At 33.5% G+C, this 17,080-nt stretch overlaps 1 protein-coding gene across 1 annotated transcript; it reads right to left on the minus strand.

Annotated features, from left to right (window-relative positions):
• Positions 1–770: 770 nt before the first annotated feature.
• On the minus strand, positions 771–15,139 carry LOC141719099 (protein FAR1-RELATED SEQUENCE 5-like). The gene is made up of 5 exons (XM_074521481.1): positions 15,035–15,139; positions 14,784–14,929; positions 14,463–14,689; positions 1,546–2,063; positions 771–1,301 (listed from the first exon to the last, which is right to left on the minus strand). Exons 1-5 carry the CDS (start codon positions 15,137–15,139, stop codon positions 771–773), a joined length of 1,527 nt encoding a protein of 508 aa, XP_074377582.1.
• Between the last annotated feature and the right edge of the window lie 1,941 nt (positions 15,140–17,080).

Here is a 17,080-nt window from a genome sequence, read left to right on the forward strand (position 1 = left end):
ACATATGATACAAATCAGTAATAAAACAAATATATGACAATCATATACAGTTACAACTTTTTTAACAACATTTTGATTTTAATCAAGCATGAAATTGTATTTCAGTACAATGACTTAGTAATTTTATGATTATTTTTATCATTCATGATTGAATGAATCCATATTAAAACTGAAATAGTGCTTTGATATTTATTTATTTTTGTCTATTATGTATTTAGTCTTTTATATTTATGCTTGTTAGTATAAATATGTAAGACCAATCAATATATTTGTTGTCAATCACTAATACATAAACAACAAATCAATATTGTCTATTGTCTTAATCAGTATAATATATCATACAAATCAGTAATAATCAATATATTTGACAATTATATATAGTTAGAGCTTTTTAGCAGTATTTTGATATTGAGGTTAAATTGTTCCAATCTCTCTCTCTCTCTCTGTCTCTCTCTCTCTCTCTGTCTTTCTCTCTTGTAAATATCACATTCACAACTGGTTTCCAAAATAATTGTTAAAATCTAATCAGATTTTCCATCAATAACAAAAACAATAGTATATACAGATTTCCAGTAACAAACCAAAAATAATAAAAGAGAAAATTATGAGACATGACTAGTTTAAAATTGTATCAACAAATTTAAAGTAATGTTACTACCTTCTAAACTAAATTTATCATATCAGAGTAATCTAACTAATATAGTTCAATAATTTACTCTGCCATAACTTTATTCCTCTTAACACATCTCCTCGCATCATGAGTATATGCCTTACACAACAAAAATTGCCGACTTCTTTTTTTTACATTTATTCAAAGCTTTCTCTCTCGCGCCAATCAGTCTTTTGAAGTAGTTTCCTTTGTTCTTGCACACATTTGGCACGAGTACAAAAATTTCTTCGCTAGACTGTTCCCCAACCATAGCAGCAATGTGATCTCTCTTAGTAAATACATCACAACCACCTTGAACATCCAAATCCGTATTCAACTGTTTTATAGTTTGATGCACAAAATCGAGCTTCTCAAACACCATTCCAATCTTGCTAACAGCTTGACGAAAGTCATACCAGATATTTGTCAATTTCAGAGAGGCTTGTTGCATCTTTATGTAATCATTTGATACTGAAACTGAATTAGACATAGTCCCTGAATTATCAATTTCCATCCAACGATTTAGAGCAAGGCTCATAGGAAACTTCGTAACTCCTATTTGTTTCAAACCACAAAAGGCATGTCTACAAACTATTCCACACATTACAAATTTTTTACATGAACAAACAGCATGATCCTTACTAACAGACACCTGCGTCAAAAAATTCAAATATAAAAGTTAAAAACTAAATTAAGAACTCATTAAAAATAATTATAAATCTTAAAAGACAACTAATTAAAGCCTGAAACTAAAATATACTTAAGTAATTTTAATAGAATACAAGAATATTTAGGGCAACTAAAAGATATTTATAAATAGATAAAACCAAACAATATTAAATTAACTTACTACCATTAAACATTTAAGCACTTACTGTCATTTATAAAACAACAACCTTTTTAAAACCAGTAAAAAATGTCACCTTGAATAGTTTATCTTTAACTTTGACATCCCTGATTTCCAAGTGCGTAACCCCATTTATCTCCTCACTCATTCGCTTTATTTGCATATCTAAACAAGAAGAAATTATTTCTTCCTGAACTTTATAAAATATTACACGAGTGAACAAAGTTGCTGCATCATCTTCAATAAACCATGTTGATAATGTCTCCGGAATGCAATTTTTTGACTCATGATCCAGCCTTTCAGTTTCATTCCTTTGCCGTTCCATTGCACTTTGGAAACACAACCAAAATTCACACAGAGTATCTTCTTGCCTATGAAACTGCCCAAAAAAGAAATTCTCACTCTCTGATCTCGATGTTGTCCTCATTAGACCAAACATAGGCTCATCTCTAAAAAATGATGGAATCCAAGAAGATCTGATAGAATACATGTCTGAAAGCCACTTATGCTCGTCTAATTTGAACTCCTTTAAAACTTTCGTCCAGCCTCTCTCAAACTCATCAGTCTCTATGTTAGATATATTTGATAATGTCATGTGTAATATGATTTGTGTTTAGTTTTCAGATCTTACCTAACAGGACAAATCAATACTTAACTGGAAATCAGCACTTATACTGAAGACAAAACTTAAGATATCAGAACTTAAGTTATCAGAACTTAAGGTTCAGAAGATATTTATCAGGAGATAATATCAGGACTTAAGATGACTTTCAGATAAGGCAGGCGGTTGATTGAAAGGAAAGAAGATCGAGACTAAGACATAAAGAATTGTGCATGAAGAAGGAATTCTATGAAGAATAGCATACTTGGAAGAAAAGAAAACTAGTTGATATATTTTAGGAAGCAGAATTATATTCCATATCAATTAGAAGATTATCTTGTAACTGTGTAGTATATAAACACGGGCATAGAGTTTACACCATAAGTGTTACGATTATCGAAGTTATTATTCTTTGTAATTCTAGCAGCTCTCGTGATAATTTGTTCATTACTGAGATTGGACAGTTCCATATTGTAACAGAGTTTATTGTGTTGAATAAAATCTATTTTCTGTTACTTAAGTTCTTATATTTGATTTGATTGTGCTAAAAACTGTATTCAACCCCCTTCTACAGTGTGTGTGACCTAACAAGTGGTATCATAGCCTTCTGTTAACACATAAACAGTTTAAGATCCAAAATCAATCATGTCTGAAGAAGAAACTCCAACCAAGCCCACCAAAACTGAAGAACCTCCAAAAACCGTAACTCATAGTTGATATGAGACTATAAGAGTTCCCATGTTGAAACCTTCTGAGTATTCCATATGGAAAGTGAAGATGGCTATATTTCTGGAAGCTACAGATCCAGAATATCTCGACAGGATTTATGAAGGACCACATATGCCAACCAAACTCTCTGTGGAAGTTGCAGGTCAGCCAACAAAGTCTGTACCAAAGGAGAAAAGTGATTACACTACTGAAGATATCTCATCGATTGTAAAGTATGCAAAGGTAAGACACTTGCTGCATAGTGTCATTCATAATGTCATGTCAAACAGGGTAATTAACTGCAAGACTACAAAAGAGATATGGGATGCTTTAAAAAAAGGTGTCAGGGAACTGATTCAATCAAGAAGAACAGGAAGACGATACTCACTCAAGAGTATGAGCACTTTGACTCAAAGCCTGATGAGTCATTAACTGATTTATATGACAGATTTGTCAAACTCTTGAATGATTTGTCACTAGTTGACAAGGAGTATGATATTGAAGTTTCAAATCTTAAATTCCTGTTAGCTCTTCCTGAAAGATGGGATTTGAATGCCACAATAATAAGAGACAACTATAATCTTGATGAAACAACTATTGATGAAATTTATGGGATGCTCAAGACTCATGAACTTGAGATGGAACAAAGAAGCAAGAGGAATGGAAGAAAGTCAAGGACAATTTCCTTTGTGGCTGAGGAGGAAAGTCCCAAAGAAGCTGCCTCAAGGAAAGGCAAGGGAAAGGCTCTCATCACAAAGTCTGATACTGAGTCATCAAGTTCTAATAGTGATGATAACTCAGAAACTGAAAGTATACCTGAGATGGACCCTGATGAGGAGATGATGAAGCTGTGTGCTCTTATGGTGAAAGGGATCACAAAGATTGCATACAGGAAATTCAGGAGAGGAAAGAAGTTTTTCAGGAAAGGTGCAAGTTCTGATAAGAAAGGTTTCAGAAAATCTGAAGGCAAAGGAGGAAAGTCTGACAAAGGAGATTACTCAAATGTTAAATACTACAACTGTGGTGAGAAAGGCCACATATCTCCAGATTGCAGAAAAGGGAAAAGTGACAAAGGAAAGGCTCTTGTCACAAAGAAGAAAAGTTGGTCAAATGCTTCAGATTCTGAGGATGAGGAAAATTATCCCTTGATGGAAAATGCTGATAGCAGTTCTGATACTGCTGACTTAAAGGTACCTCAAACTACTTGTGCCTTTCATATGGATGATATTACTGAGTTGAGAAGATATCTTAAAACCATATTCATTAGTTATAAAGATCAAACTTTAACATGTGAAAGATTAACTTCTGAAAATCTTGCTTATAAAAAGAGAAATGATTATTTAGAAAAAGAGTTAGTCATGTTCCATCAAACTCAGAAAGATAGAGATGATGCCTTTTATGTTAGGGATGAAGTGTTAAAAATGAATGAATCTCTAAAAACTGAGTTAAAAAAGGAAAGAGAGATTATCAGGACTTGGACTAACTCTGGTAAAACAACTCAGGATATTCTTAGTAGTAGAAACTGGAAAGAGGACTTAGGTTATGGAGATTGTAAGAACAGTAAGGGAACTATAGAAACTGAGCCTATAGCTGTTAAACAAAAACCAAAGGTAAATCCTGTTAAGTTTGTAACTGCAAAGTCTGATATTGATAAATCAGAAGTTAAGGAGAAAGTAACTTCTGACAAACATAAACATGATAAGCCAACTGAAGTTAATATAGGCTTAATGACTAAGAAGCAGCTTAAGCATAAGCTGAAAGATGTTAAGAATGTAAACAAGGTAAAGCCACCTAGGAAAAATAGGAATGGAAAGGAAGGTGTGAACAAAAGTAACAATTATAAACCTATTCCTAATGCTCCTAGAAAAACATGTCATAACTGTGGAAATTCTAACCATTTAGCTTCTTTTTGCAGGAAGAATAAAAATATAAACTCGTTACCTTCAAAATTAGGAGTTAAGAGTCAGTCTGTTAGATATAAGCCACAAAATCCTTGTTTTCATTGTGGTAGTTTATGGCATTCCATTTATACTTGTAAAGAATATCATAGTCTGTACTATGATTATTATCAAATAAAACCTTCTGTAAAGAAAGTTAGCATTATTCCTTCTAGTATAAGTTATGATGCAAAGTCTGATATTGCAAATTTTGATAATAAAACTGTTAACATAAACTCTGATTCTAAATCCGGTGTAAATGTTAACAAACTTAAAAAGGCCAAAGGATCTAAGCAAGTCTGGGTCCTTAAAACTAATCATTAGTGGTCTTTGTGATTGCAGGGCAACAGGAAGAACATCCTTGTTCTGGACAGTGGATGTTCAGGACATATGACTGGAAATAAAGCCCTGCTATCAAACTTTGTGGAGAAAGCTGGCCCAGGTGTTTCTTATGGAGATGACAACATTGGAAAAACTCTGGGATATGGCAATATCAATCCTGGGAATGTCATCATTGAAAAAGTAGCTCTGGTCTCAGGACTTAAACACAATCTGCTGAGTGTGAGTCAAATCTGTGACAGTGGTTATCATGTGGATTTCTTTGAAGAACACTGTGAAGTTGTAAGCAAATCTAAAGGCAAAGTTGTTCTGAAAGGATACAGGCATGGTAACATTTATGAAGCCAAGCTTTCAACAAATACTGATGGTTCTGCAATCTGTCTGTTGAGCAGAGCATCAATTGAAGAAAGCTGGGATTGGCACAAGAAACTCTCTCATTTAAATTTTAACAATATAAATGAATTAGTCAAGAAATACTGTCAAAATCAGTATTTGCTCCTGATGGCCTTTGTGATTCATGTCAAAAGGCAAAACAAAGAAAATCTTCATTCAAGAGCAAGACTGAATCATCAATTCTTGAGCCTTATCACCTACTACATGTTGATCTATTTGGTCCAATTAATGTCATGCCTATTGCAAAGAAGAAATATGCTATGGTCATAGTGGATGAGTTCACCAGATACACATGGGTGTATTTCTTGCACACAAAAAGTGAAACTGCATCTATCTTGATTGATCATGTCAAGCAACTGGATAAATTGGTCAAAGATTCTGTGAAGATCATAAGGAGTGATAATGGCACTGAGTTCAAGAATTTGATTATGGAAGAGTTCTACAAATACCATGGAATAAAGCAGGAATTTTCTGCTCCTGGAACTACACAGCAAAATGGAGTTGTTAAAAGAAAGAATAGAACTCTTATTGAAGCTGCACGAACTATGCTTGATGAAGCAAATTTGCCAACCTAATTTTGGGTTGAAGCTGTGCAGACTACTTGTTTTACTCAGAATGCAACACTCATTAACAAGCATGGAAAAACACCATATGAGATGGTGAAGAAAAAGAAGCCAAATCTGAAGTATTTTTATATATTTGGATGCAAGTGTTTTGTTCTTAAGACTCATCCCGAACAGCTATCCAAATTTGATCTAAAAACTGATGAAGGAATTTTTGTTGGATATCGACTTTCTACAAAAGCCTTCAGAGTCTACAATTTAAGAACAAGGGTTGTCATGGAATATATCAATGTCTCTTTTGATGATAAGAAGATTACTGGACTTGAAGATTTCAATGATCATGATCAGCTGAGATTCAAAAATGAAGTTTTAAATTTCGATTCTGTAAATCCTGATACTGCAAACTTTGATGGATTAAACTCTGATGTTATTGAAACTGTGGTGACTACGCCTAAGGAAAATGCACCTGTGCAGGGGGAGCATACTGAAGATCCAACCACATCTCAAAAAGTATCAGAACCTACAACAGGCTCTTCAAGTTCTGATGGGCCAAGTTCTAATAATTCTGGAAACACATGTTCTGATATTTCTGGAAACTCAAATAATGAAGGATCCAACTCAGAGAGCATAAGTTCAGGGGGAGCATCAGAAAATGTTGATGGAGACAGCATGGATCATGGGGGAGCATCCAGTTCTAGAGAAAACCTTCCATCTGCAAGGAAGTGGACTAAAGCACATACACCTGACTTAATTATTGGAAATCCTGATGCAGGTGTCAGAACTAGAACAGCTACATCAAATGAATATCTTTATCATTCTTTTCTTTTTCAGACTGAACTAAATAAAGTAGAAGAAGCTCTTCAAGATACTGATTGGGTGCAAGAAATGCAAGAAGAGTTAAATGAATTTGAAAGAAATAAAGTCTTGATCCTAGTGCCAAGACCAAGGAACAGATCAGTTATTGGTACAAAATGGGTATTCAAAAACAAAACTGACAGTGACGGCAAGGAACAAAGCAAGGCTGGTTGCAAAAGGATACTCTCAACATGAGGGAATTGATTATGATGAAACATTTGCACCAGTTGCTAGACTGGAAGCCATAAGGATATTTTTGGCTTATCCTGCTCACAAGAAGTTTAAAGTCTTTCAAATGGATGTGAAAAGTTCTTTTCTTAATGGAGAATTGGGAGAGGAAGTATATGTTGAACAACCTCCAGGCTTTGTAGATCCCAAATTTCCAAATCATGTCTACAGGCTTGATACAGCACTTTATGGCCTTAAGCAAGCTCCAAGAGCATGGTATGAGACTTTAGCTCAGTTTCTTCTGAAAAATGGATTTAACAGAGGAACTATTGACAAAACACTGTTCTACCTCAACCAAGGAAATGACTTACTTTTAGTGCAAATATATATTGATGATATCATTTTTGGTTCTACAAATGACAGACTTTGTAAGAAGTTTGCCAAACTGATGCAATCAAGATATCAAATGAGTATGATGGGAGAACTTAACTATTTTATGGGCCTTCAAGTCAAGCAGAATGAAGAAGGAACTTTTATTTGTCAATCTAAGTACACCAGAAATTTGTTGAAGAAATTTGGAATGCAGGATTGTTCAAGTGCATCCACTCATATGGCCACTGCAACTAAGTTGGATAAGGATACTGGTAAATCAGTAGATATTACTGATTACAGAGGTATGATTGGCTCACTACTCTATCTTACTACAAGTAGACCTGATATCATGTATGCTACCTGTCTTTGTGCAAGATTTCAAGCAGATCCAAGAGAACCTCACTTAACAGCTGTGAAAAGAATTTTCAAGTACCTTAAGGGTACAACTGATCTGGGATTGTGGTATCCTAGAGAATCAGATTTTAAGCTAATAGGTTACTCAGATGCAGATTTTGCAGGATGCAAAATTGACAGGAAAAGCACAAGTGGAAGCTGCCAATTTCTTGGAGGCAGATTGGTTTCTTGGTTTAGCAAGAAACAGAAGTCAATTTCCACATCAACTGCAGAAGCATAATACATTGCTGCAGGAAGCTGTTGTGCACAGATTCTTTGGATGAAGAATTAGTTACTGGATTATGGGTTAGAATTTTCTAAAATACCTATTTACTCTGATAATCAAAGTTCTATTTCTATGATAGGTAATCCAGTTCAGCACTCAATGACAAAGCACATCAGCATAAGGTACCACTTCGTAAGGGGACATGTGTATGAAGGTACAGTGGAATTGCATTTTGTTCCCACAGATCAACAACTAGCAGATATCTTCACAAAACCATTATGTGAAGCTACTTTTATAAGATTGGTAAATGAACTTGGAATGGTTTCAGGTTATTTCTCTAAATCTGCTTAGTTTATGTTCTGTTACATCAGACTTTATGATCAGTATTTACAGATATTACTATCTTTGTGTATTCTGTGCTTAAATTGAAAATTACTTAAGTGATGATTGTTGTCTGATGTGAATTTCTAAACTCTGATAGTGATATGAATATTTCTGTGACTATTCAATCCAATGAGGATAACTGTGCTAGATGTTGACCTAGTAATCTTTAATATACTAAAGATTCCATGTTTGAAGTAATTATTTATGTGGAAATCTTTTAACACAAGCAAATTCTAATATTGAGCTTAGTTAACTTTACTTTATGTATCTTATTACTAAGTTAAAAACTAGAATAGTGCTTCTTATCTGTTAAGTTCTGATGTTAGTAAATCTGGTGAATGTACTAAGTGCTGATAAGCCTCACTTATCAAAAGAAAAAGAAAAGAAATAAAATTCAGGTACTCCTTTGAGATCTAGAGTAAAAATGTGGAAGGGAAGACCCAAGTGCATTGCTGGTATTAAGTAATATGCATTAGAAAAGCAAAATAAAATTTTCTTGGTGACTTTTCACACTCGATGATTACTGGAGAAATACTCTGATAACAGCATAGATTCTGATAAGCAGTCGTGACTCACTTACACTGAGAAGCCACTGTAAAATAGAATTTCAAAAGATGCATAAAATGAGCACAAAATAGTTGAGGTGGACTCATGCATGAACTCATTCAATAGTAGGCTTCAGAATAATGACAGATTGTGACCAAAGTTCTTAGTTATGCCTTATTTCTAAGATGTACTGAAGTGAATCAGACTTTACTCTTTGTCTGATATTTAGCTTAATGCACACACTTACACTCCATATGAATGATGAAAATTACTGTGGTGATCAATGTTATTTTAGATGAACAGTTTATGTGTCAGATTGCATAAATTCTGAGGACAAGTTCTGATGGAAGTTTTGATGATTAAGTTCTGATGAAACCATATCAGTATTTATGTGAAGAATTACAGGAATACACATTCACTTTTCGAGTTAAGGAGCCATATTCTGATGACTTTTAAATCCTGATAATAATCAAGTTTTGATGCTGACGTGACAATATTTATTTACTTGGTTTATTTTTGGTCATTACGTGAACGATAATATTTTTACAGAATATTGGTTAATGTGTGATAAAATAGTCATAATCATTATGGGTTAGTGGTTAGCGTGTATGTCTTGAAAAAATGCATGCACACAGTAATTATTATTATATCCCGTGCCCAATAACTCTGGCTTTAGATCTTTTACTGACTGTTATTATTGAACATCAGTCTAGGGAGTCGAGGGGTCATTATTTTTACTTATAATGTTTAACCAGTCCTCGTGTCCCTTAGTATTCCATTGCCTATTTAAATGACTGATCATTCATCAGTAAAACCACATCTGGTCATTTCTCTCAAACGATGGCTCATTTTAGTTGGTGTTACAGCTATGGCACAGAAACTGTGTTCATTTTTCGAAATGGAATTCTGACTTCATATCCTATCAACAACATTCCATTTGTCATCTAGATTCAACTTCCATAGAACATTAAAAATGATCTGTTGTCTTTCCAAAGAGAAGCTCATCTTCGTATTCTTAGACAGCAGGAGCAAATCATTCGTCTTGCTATTCTCTTTGTTGAAAGTAGGAAGATGAATTAATTGTTATCCATTCGTTTCTCTTCACCGTCAGCTTTGTCAGGCTTCTTCGCTTAGGACTAAGGCTGTTGATGTTAGGAATCATAGAATAGGACCATCTTGTAGTTTTTGCATGAAATTGATAAATTTCATCGAATGTAATCATCTGATATATCAATGAAATTTTCTTTAAATTGCAAGATTTGTTCTTTGTTTCTCAAATTATGTGACTGTGCATGTTTAATTACAATTTATTAATCTTTACTTCATCGACTTTTAATTTTATGTTGTGATGAATGTTTTGATTAAATTATGTTGATTTGAGAAAACATTTGAGGAACAGGTTCCAATATCAGAACCTGTTATTGTAGAAGTTGAGAAGGTTTCCTCTCAGAAAGATACTGTAACTGGGAGTTCTAGGCCCCTCAAAAGGCTTAGAAAATTAAATTCTGATGATAAAGCTCCTACAGTGTCTCCACCTTTGAGGAAATTAAAGAAACAGAGAGCTCATAGGGACATAGTTGATTCAGATTCAGATGTAGTGGAAGCAGCTAAGGAATGGGACCAGGAATCTCTGATCTCAACAGAACCAGTTGTGATTGAATTACTTCCTTCTGCACGACATGAAACTGCTCAAGCTAAAATACCTACACCTCCTATGTCACCTATGGTTGATCCAATATATACTGAAGAACCAGGTACAAGTGTTGAAATTGATATTCATAACCCAATTATGCCTGAGGTTTTGTACTTGGAAGCTCCATCAATTTAACTCACTCCACCAACAACATCACTTTTGAATGTTGATCAGAACCTGGCTGCAGATCAGAATTTAGAGGAAAATGTTGAAGCCTCTATAGCCTCACATACTGCTATTTTATCAGAGGATGCTGATACTGCAGGATCTACAAGTTCTGATGCTGCTAATGAAGAAACTACTGGTGAAGCTGCTGCTAATTTAGATGCTGATGCAGCTGGTCCATCAGGACATGCACCTCAACAAACTGTTCATAAAGCTGATTTAGTCAAGAGGTTTGTTACAGGGGAAGCACCAGTACCTTGGAGTGAAACTCCTAGAGGAAAGGAGTGGACTAAAGAATGGAACTCAGTTAGTTTTGTTCCTTCTGAAAAGATTCTTGCTGAGCATCTTGCAAAAGCTGATGAAATGCTGATAAATGATGATTTCAAGGCACAACTGAGAGTTACTGTATTGAGTACAAGGCACCTTCAAGGTCAACACTCAATAACTCATGACAAGGTGAATAAGATTCAAGAAAACTTGATCCAACAAGATATGAATGTGAAACTTAAAAAGAACAGATTTTGCAAACCAGCCTTTGACAGAATTGCCTACATTGAGAAAACTCAGGAGAAACAACAAGCTCAAATTGAAGAAATTATGAAGAATCAAGCTTCTCACCAAAATCAACTCAATGAGATCCAATCCTCAGTGGAATTGCTTGTCTCTCTTCTATTACTTGCTGATGCCAAAAAGGGGGAGAAAGTGATTAAGTCCAAATGCAAATCTATTCAGACACTGAAAGGAAAGGATGATGGAAATGATGACCAGGGAAATTCTGATAAGGGTAGAGGTCAAGGTCAAGGCAAAGGACTTTCTTCAAGTAAAGCTAGAATTACAAGTCAAGGAACAAGTTCTGATACTGGGAGAAGAATAAGTTCTGATACTGGTAAAAGGATAAGTTCTGGTGAATATCTAGAACTTGATGAAGAAATTTCAAAGCAGTTATTTCTTAAAGAAAATCCAGGAATGGACTTTGAGAGTCTAAAGGAAGAAGAAGCTAGACTCAAAGTAGAAGGTGTCAAGATAAAATCTGAAGCTTCTGTTGTTGAAAAAAAATTCCAAAGCCTAAGGGTATTGTGATAAAGGAAAGAACAAGTTATGAGGCAACCAAGGCCAAATCACAAATGGAAATTGATCCAAGGTCCAAGGGAAAAGAAAAAGTTGATGAACCTGTAAAGGTTTATATGCCAGTCATGGATGAAGAAATAATTGATGATGAAGCAGATGCTAATCTTACTCTGATGCATAAGAAGATTTTTCAAGCAACCTCTGACATGACTCATGTTATTCAGAGTCAAGATATAGTAAGTTCTGATATGATAGAGAAGCAAGCAACCTCTGACATAGCACAAGTTGGCTTGATATCAGAAGATAAGGAAAAGGAAACCTCTGACATTGCTCATGTTAAACCTTCAAAGATACTCCTACCAGGATTCACTAAAGCTATACAGACTCAACCTTTGAAGACTGCAACAAGTGGTTTTGAAGCAAGAGTTGTTACAGGAAAGGAAGCAAGAGATAAATCTGGGTTGGGTAGTTCTGATGAAAGAAGAGTACATAACACTACCAATGATCCAACTTCCTTAAGTGAATCAGGTGTTGGAGCAACTCCTGAAAGATTGAATCGACTTGAATCTGTACAAATGGTTTACCATACCTTCTTGAAAGAACATATCTTGTTATATTTTATGATAGATGGAAGGGTATACCAGATTAAGAAAAATGCTATACCACTGAAGTATTTTGAGGAAATGGAACATGTTCTATTCCTACTTCAAGTGAAAGACAGATTAACAGATAGTGCTGCAGGATATTTAAAGTCTCAAATTCAAAGACAAAAGAAGCTTTATTCTGTAAAGTTTGACAACACATACTGTCCCAAGTACAGAGATCACAAAGGTGATATTGTCGACATGAAGCCTAACTCTGCTAGGATTATAACTACTTTTCTAGGTTATAAGGATGTGGAATTTAATCTAGAGTCTGATAAGGCATATCTGATTAGACTAGATCAGGAGATAAGAAAAGCTAAGATAAATGATCTCAAAGCAGCTATTTTTCAAACTGGAGAAGATACATCTGAATTGATAAATGCTAAAAGGAGGATGGTCAATGAACTTGAATATGCAGAGAGATGTTTATTGAAGAACTATCTCAGGACAACTCCTGATATCAAAGAGATCAGAAGAAATTGAAAGTTAAAGCCAAGTCAAAGATCTACAACTACTTAAATTCTGAAGTTTATATAGACTGAAGCTGTTATCAAAAGTTAAAGATGGTAAAGATGAAAGGACTGTAAGTTATAGTTATCTAGTCAAATTCTCATGCATTTATACTTAATGTTTATGACATTATCAAATATCTGTTGAACTTGTATATTATGCTAATTTACAAGTTGGGGGAGATTGTTAGATATATTTGATAATGTCATGTGTAATATGATTTGTGTTTAGTTTTCAGATCTTACCTAACAGGACAAATTAGTACTTAATTGGAAATCAGCGCTTATACTAAAGACAGAACTTAAGATATCAAAACTTAAGTTATCAGAACTTAAGGTTCAGAAGATATTTATCAGAAGATAATATCAGGACTTAAGATGACTTTCAGATAAGGCAGGCGGCTGATTGAAAGGAAAGAAGATCGAGACTAAGACAGAAAGAATTGTGCATGAAGAAGGAATTCTATGAAGAATATAATACTTGGAAGAAAAGATAACTAGTTGATATATTTTAGGAAGCAGAATTATATTCCATATCAGTTAGAAGATTATCTTGTAACTGTGTAGTATATAAACACATGCATAGAGTTTACATTATAAGTGTTACGATTATCGAAGTTATTATTCTTTGTAACTCTAGCAGCTCTCGTGATAATTTGTTCATCATTGAGAGAGGACAGTTCCATATTGTAACAGAGTTTATTGTGTTGAATAAAATCTGTTTTCTGTTACTTAACTTCTTATATTCGATTTGATTGTGCTAAACACTGTATTCAACCCCCTTCTACAGTGTGTGTGACCTAACACTCTAAAATTGAAGACCATATGTAAGTCTTCATTTTCTCCATAAAATCTGTCTCTTTACATAAACGATTACCAAACTGTAATTTTTTCACAAGAAACATACTGTCAGTAATATAATTAATAGGTGACCATACAATTCTGTATATCCTATTATTCCTAACATGTAATGTCTAATACAATATAAAACAGTGGGTGCTATATAGTATACAACATACTTCCTATACATCAGTTGATCCGTATCATGTATCTATTGGCAATACAGGCTCCACAAATGAAAAAAATATGCTTTGCATTGCTATTCATAAAGGCAGAGTATCATTAGATTGTATAACTCCATGTATCAGTGTATATTTTTCCCCAAAAGATACCACATGAGTAAAGAGGTGACATTTCTTAGTGAGCATTAGTGATTGCTTGTAAAATATAATAAATTACAACTTCACAAAAGTTGCTCCACTACAATATTAATACGGTAATTAACATTTAGTATCTAACTATGAAATAATGTAACAAAGATTAATAAAAAAAAATCTTTACATGAACAATACCTTGATAGGGAATTTTTGCATAATGTGCCACATGCATAGATGATGCTTACTAGCAATTAAACCATTTTTGTCAGAAAATGAATTATGTACAGCGACCTTCATAGCAGGATATTGGTCAGTAAGAATGACAACTGGATTTCTTCCCATAGCTTTGACAAAGTGATCAAAAGCCCAAGTATAATCCTCAATATTCTCATGTGACAAAAGGCAAACAGCAAAAGTAACACACTTGTCATGTTTATCTACACCAGTGAAAGGGGAAAATATCATATTGTACCTGTATCATGAAAATCAATAGTAATTACTAACAGAATCACTAAATACTATAGAAAAGTTAACTAGTTATTCTATAAAATGTACATTTTTCTTACTTATTTGTATCAAAAGTCGCATCAAAAGATACCGCGTCACCATAAAGCTCAAAATTTCTTCGACCAATTGCATCAGCCCAAAAAAGTTTCATCAAGTGCCCATCAGAATCAACCTCATAAGCAAAATAAAAAGATTCTGAAGTTTCCTGAATGACTTTAAACTTGTCAATGATCATTTGCCCATCTCTTTCACCAACAAATGATTAAACATCCCTACTAAAATTTCTAAAATCACGTAAGTTGGCACCTACATTCCCATAACCACCAGCCATTTCCTTCGCAAAATAAAAACTTTTGCTGACACCAATATTCACTTTCGAAGCATCAAAACAAATAGTTCTAAGACTAATATTCATCTCCCTATTAGCCTTCAAAAATTGTCAACCAGTTTCACTAGCTAATGGATGGTTGTGCAATTCAACAAAAGTTTTAATAAAATACTTGTTATCACCCATGTACTTCAAGATCATTTTGGCTTTGTATCCACACCTTTGAAAAACTGTGCGTCTTTTCTTAAGAGCTTTCTTTTCATCATAAGGATCGTTGAATCCTTCACAACTATAAACAAAATGTTTAAGTGTAATAGTCCGATCAGCATTTTTCTTCTTTGCTGTCTTGCGAACTCCAAAACCACTCAACCGAGCATATTCTTTGTAAAAACAGTAACCTTTATTTAAATTGTCAAAGACCTGATTCTCGAATGGCACACTAATATCACCTACATAACTAGGCAAATAATACTTCATACCACCAGGTGAAACACTATAATCCGTAACAGAACTTTCATTAACTTCTGAACCTCCACTACTAATTAGACCAGAATTAATCCGAGACGAGTCGCCACAACTCGAACCTAAGCATAGAAACATATCCTTGATTAAAATAATTATAAATGGATTAAAAATGTATAAAAATTATAAATAACTAAAAAATAAGTGAAAAACTCAACTAAAACATATAATTCGTAACTGATTCATTAACACTTCAAACACTTTCATAAGAAACATGAATATAAACAGCTCAAATACTCAATCTAACTAATGATAACTTTCATCTAATTTAACTTTCGAATAAGTTCAACAGAAAGATAACTTTCATCATTTAAACAGCTAAATCTAACTCAAGCATTGAAACAGTTAAACAATGAATCAGTAAAAATACTCAAATAAATACACAAAACAATGAATCTAACTTTCATCTAATTCAACTTTCAAATCAGTTCAACATTAAAATATCTTCGAATTAAAGTATTAGATAACAATATCAAGTATTCACAGAAAAAATCACTAAAACAGTTTAAAGAAAGCAAACAATCACTAAAAAAGTTAGAAACAATAATTGACTGGAAATTATATTGAATTAAAGTATTAAATAAAAAAAACACAAATTTAATCAACAAGAATAGTATCATAAACAAAACAATACATATTCACCTTGATTATTACTGATTTTCAACAAATCCGCTTTTATCATCTTCAAAAAGCTAATTAATGATCCAAGCGCATATGAATGAGACCAAGAAACAGAGATAGTATAAAAGATAGCTTCGAGAGAGATTCTATCAAAATAGAGATTTGAGAGATAGAGATGTACAAAAGAGAGAGACAGATTGAGGAGAGAGAAAGAGTAGAGAGAGAAACTGAAAACGGTTATGATGTGATTAATACGTATATCTCTGTCTTTTTTTTAATAAAGAAAATGAACGGATGTGATTAATCAGGGAGCTAATAGATCAATGGTGGAGGATTGGTTTTTAGTTTTTATTTTAAATTAGGTTTCTATTTGATCATTTGCCATGTTATATATATATATGCAAGTGCTCAAATACAAACCAATATTAGAATACAAACTACAAACCAATAAGACCCATATGTTTAATCACTTCCTTCTTCGTTTTTAATTTTACTTTTCCCGTTAATTGGTTAACTTTTTAAAAAAAATAATTTCACCGTATTTTTATTCATCTCCCACTCATCGATTTGCATAACATATTTGCTATATTTTGACGATAAATCAGTATTTAAACTTATCTGAATCAGTAAACTGAAATCAGTACTAATTCCAGAATCAGTACTTTTAGTGATTCTCGTAGACATAATTAGTGATTTATCGTCGAAACATATCTAATATGGTATTCATACTTATTGTTGGATGATGTAGAAAAATATAGTGAAGTTAGATTTTAAAAAAAGTTCACTAATTGACAGGAAAAATTTAATTAAAAATGGAGGGAATTATGTGTAGTTGTGTGTGTGAGGTGTAGTTTGTAGTTTGTATTTTAATTTAGTTTGTATTGG

The sequence above is a fragment of the Apium graveolens genome, chromosome 4 (assembly GCF_009905375.1).
Source record: "Apium graveolens cultivar Ventura chromosome 4, ASM990537v1, whole genome shotgun sequence".
NCBI classification, from domain to species: domain Eukaryota; kingdom Viridiplantae; phylum Streptophyta; class Magnoliopsida; order Apiales; family Apiaceae; genus Apium; species Apium graveolens.

Excerpts from the sequence above, each read along its gene's own strand:
- LOC141719099 (XM_074521481.1), bottom strand. The coding sequence starts at position 15,139 with ATGAATATTAGTCTTAGAACTATTTGTTTTGATGCTTCGAAAGTGAAT. Across the intron at positions 14,930-15,034 it reads TGGCTGGTGGTTATGGGAAT|GAAACTTCAGAATCTTTTTA; the intron begins GTAGGTGCCAAC and ends AAAGTCATTCAG. Across the intron at positions 1,302-1,545 it reads TTTTTACTGGTTTTAAAAAG|GTGTCTGTTAGTAAGGATCA; the intron begins GTTGTTGTTTTA and ends TTTTTGACGCAG.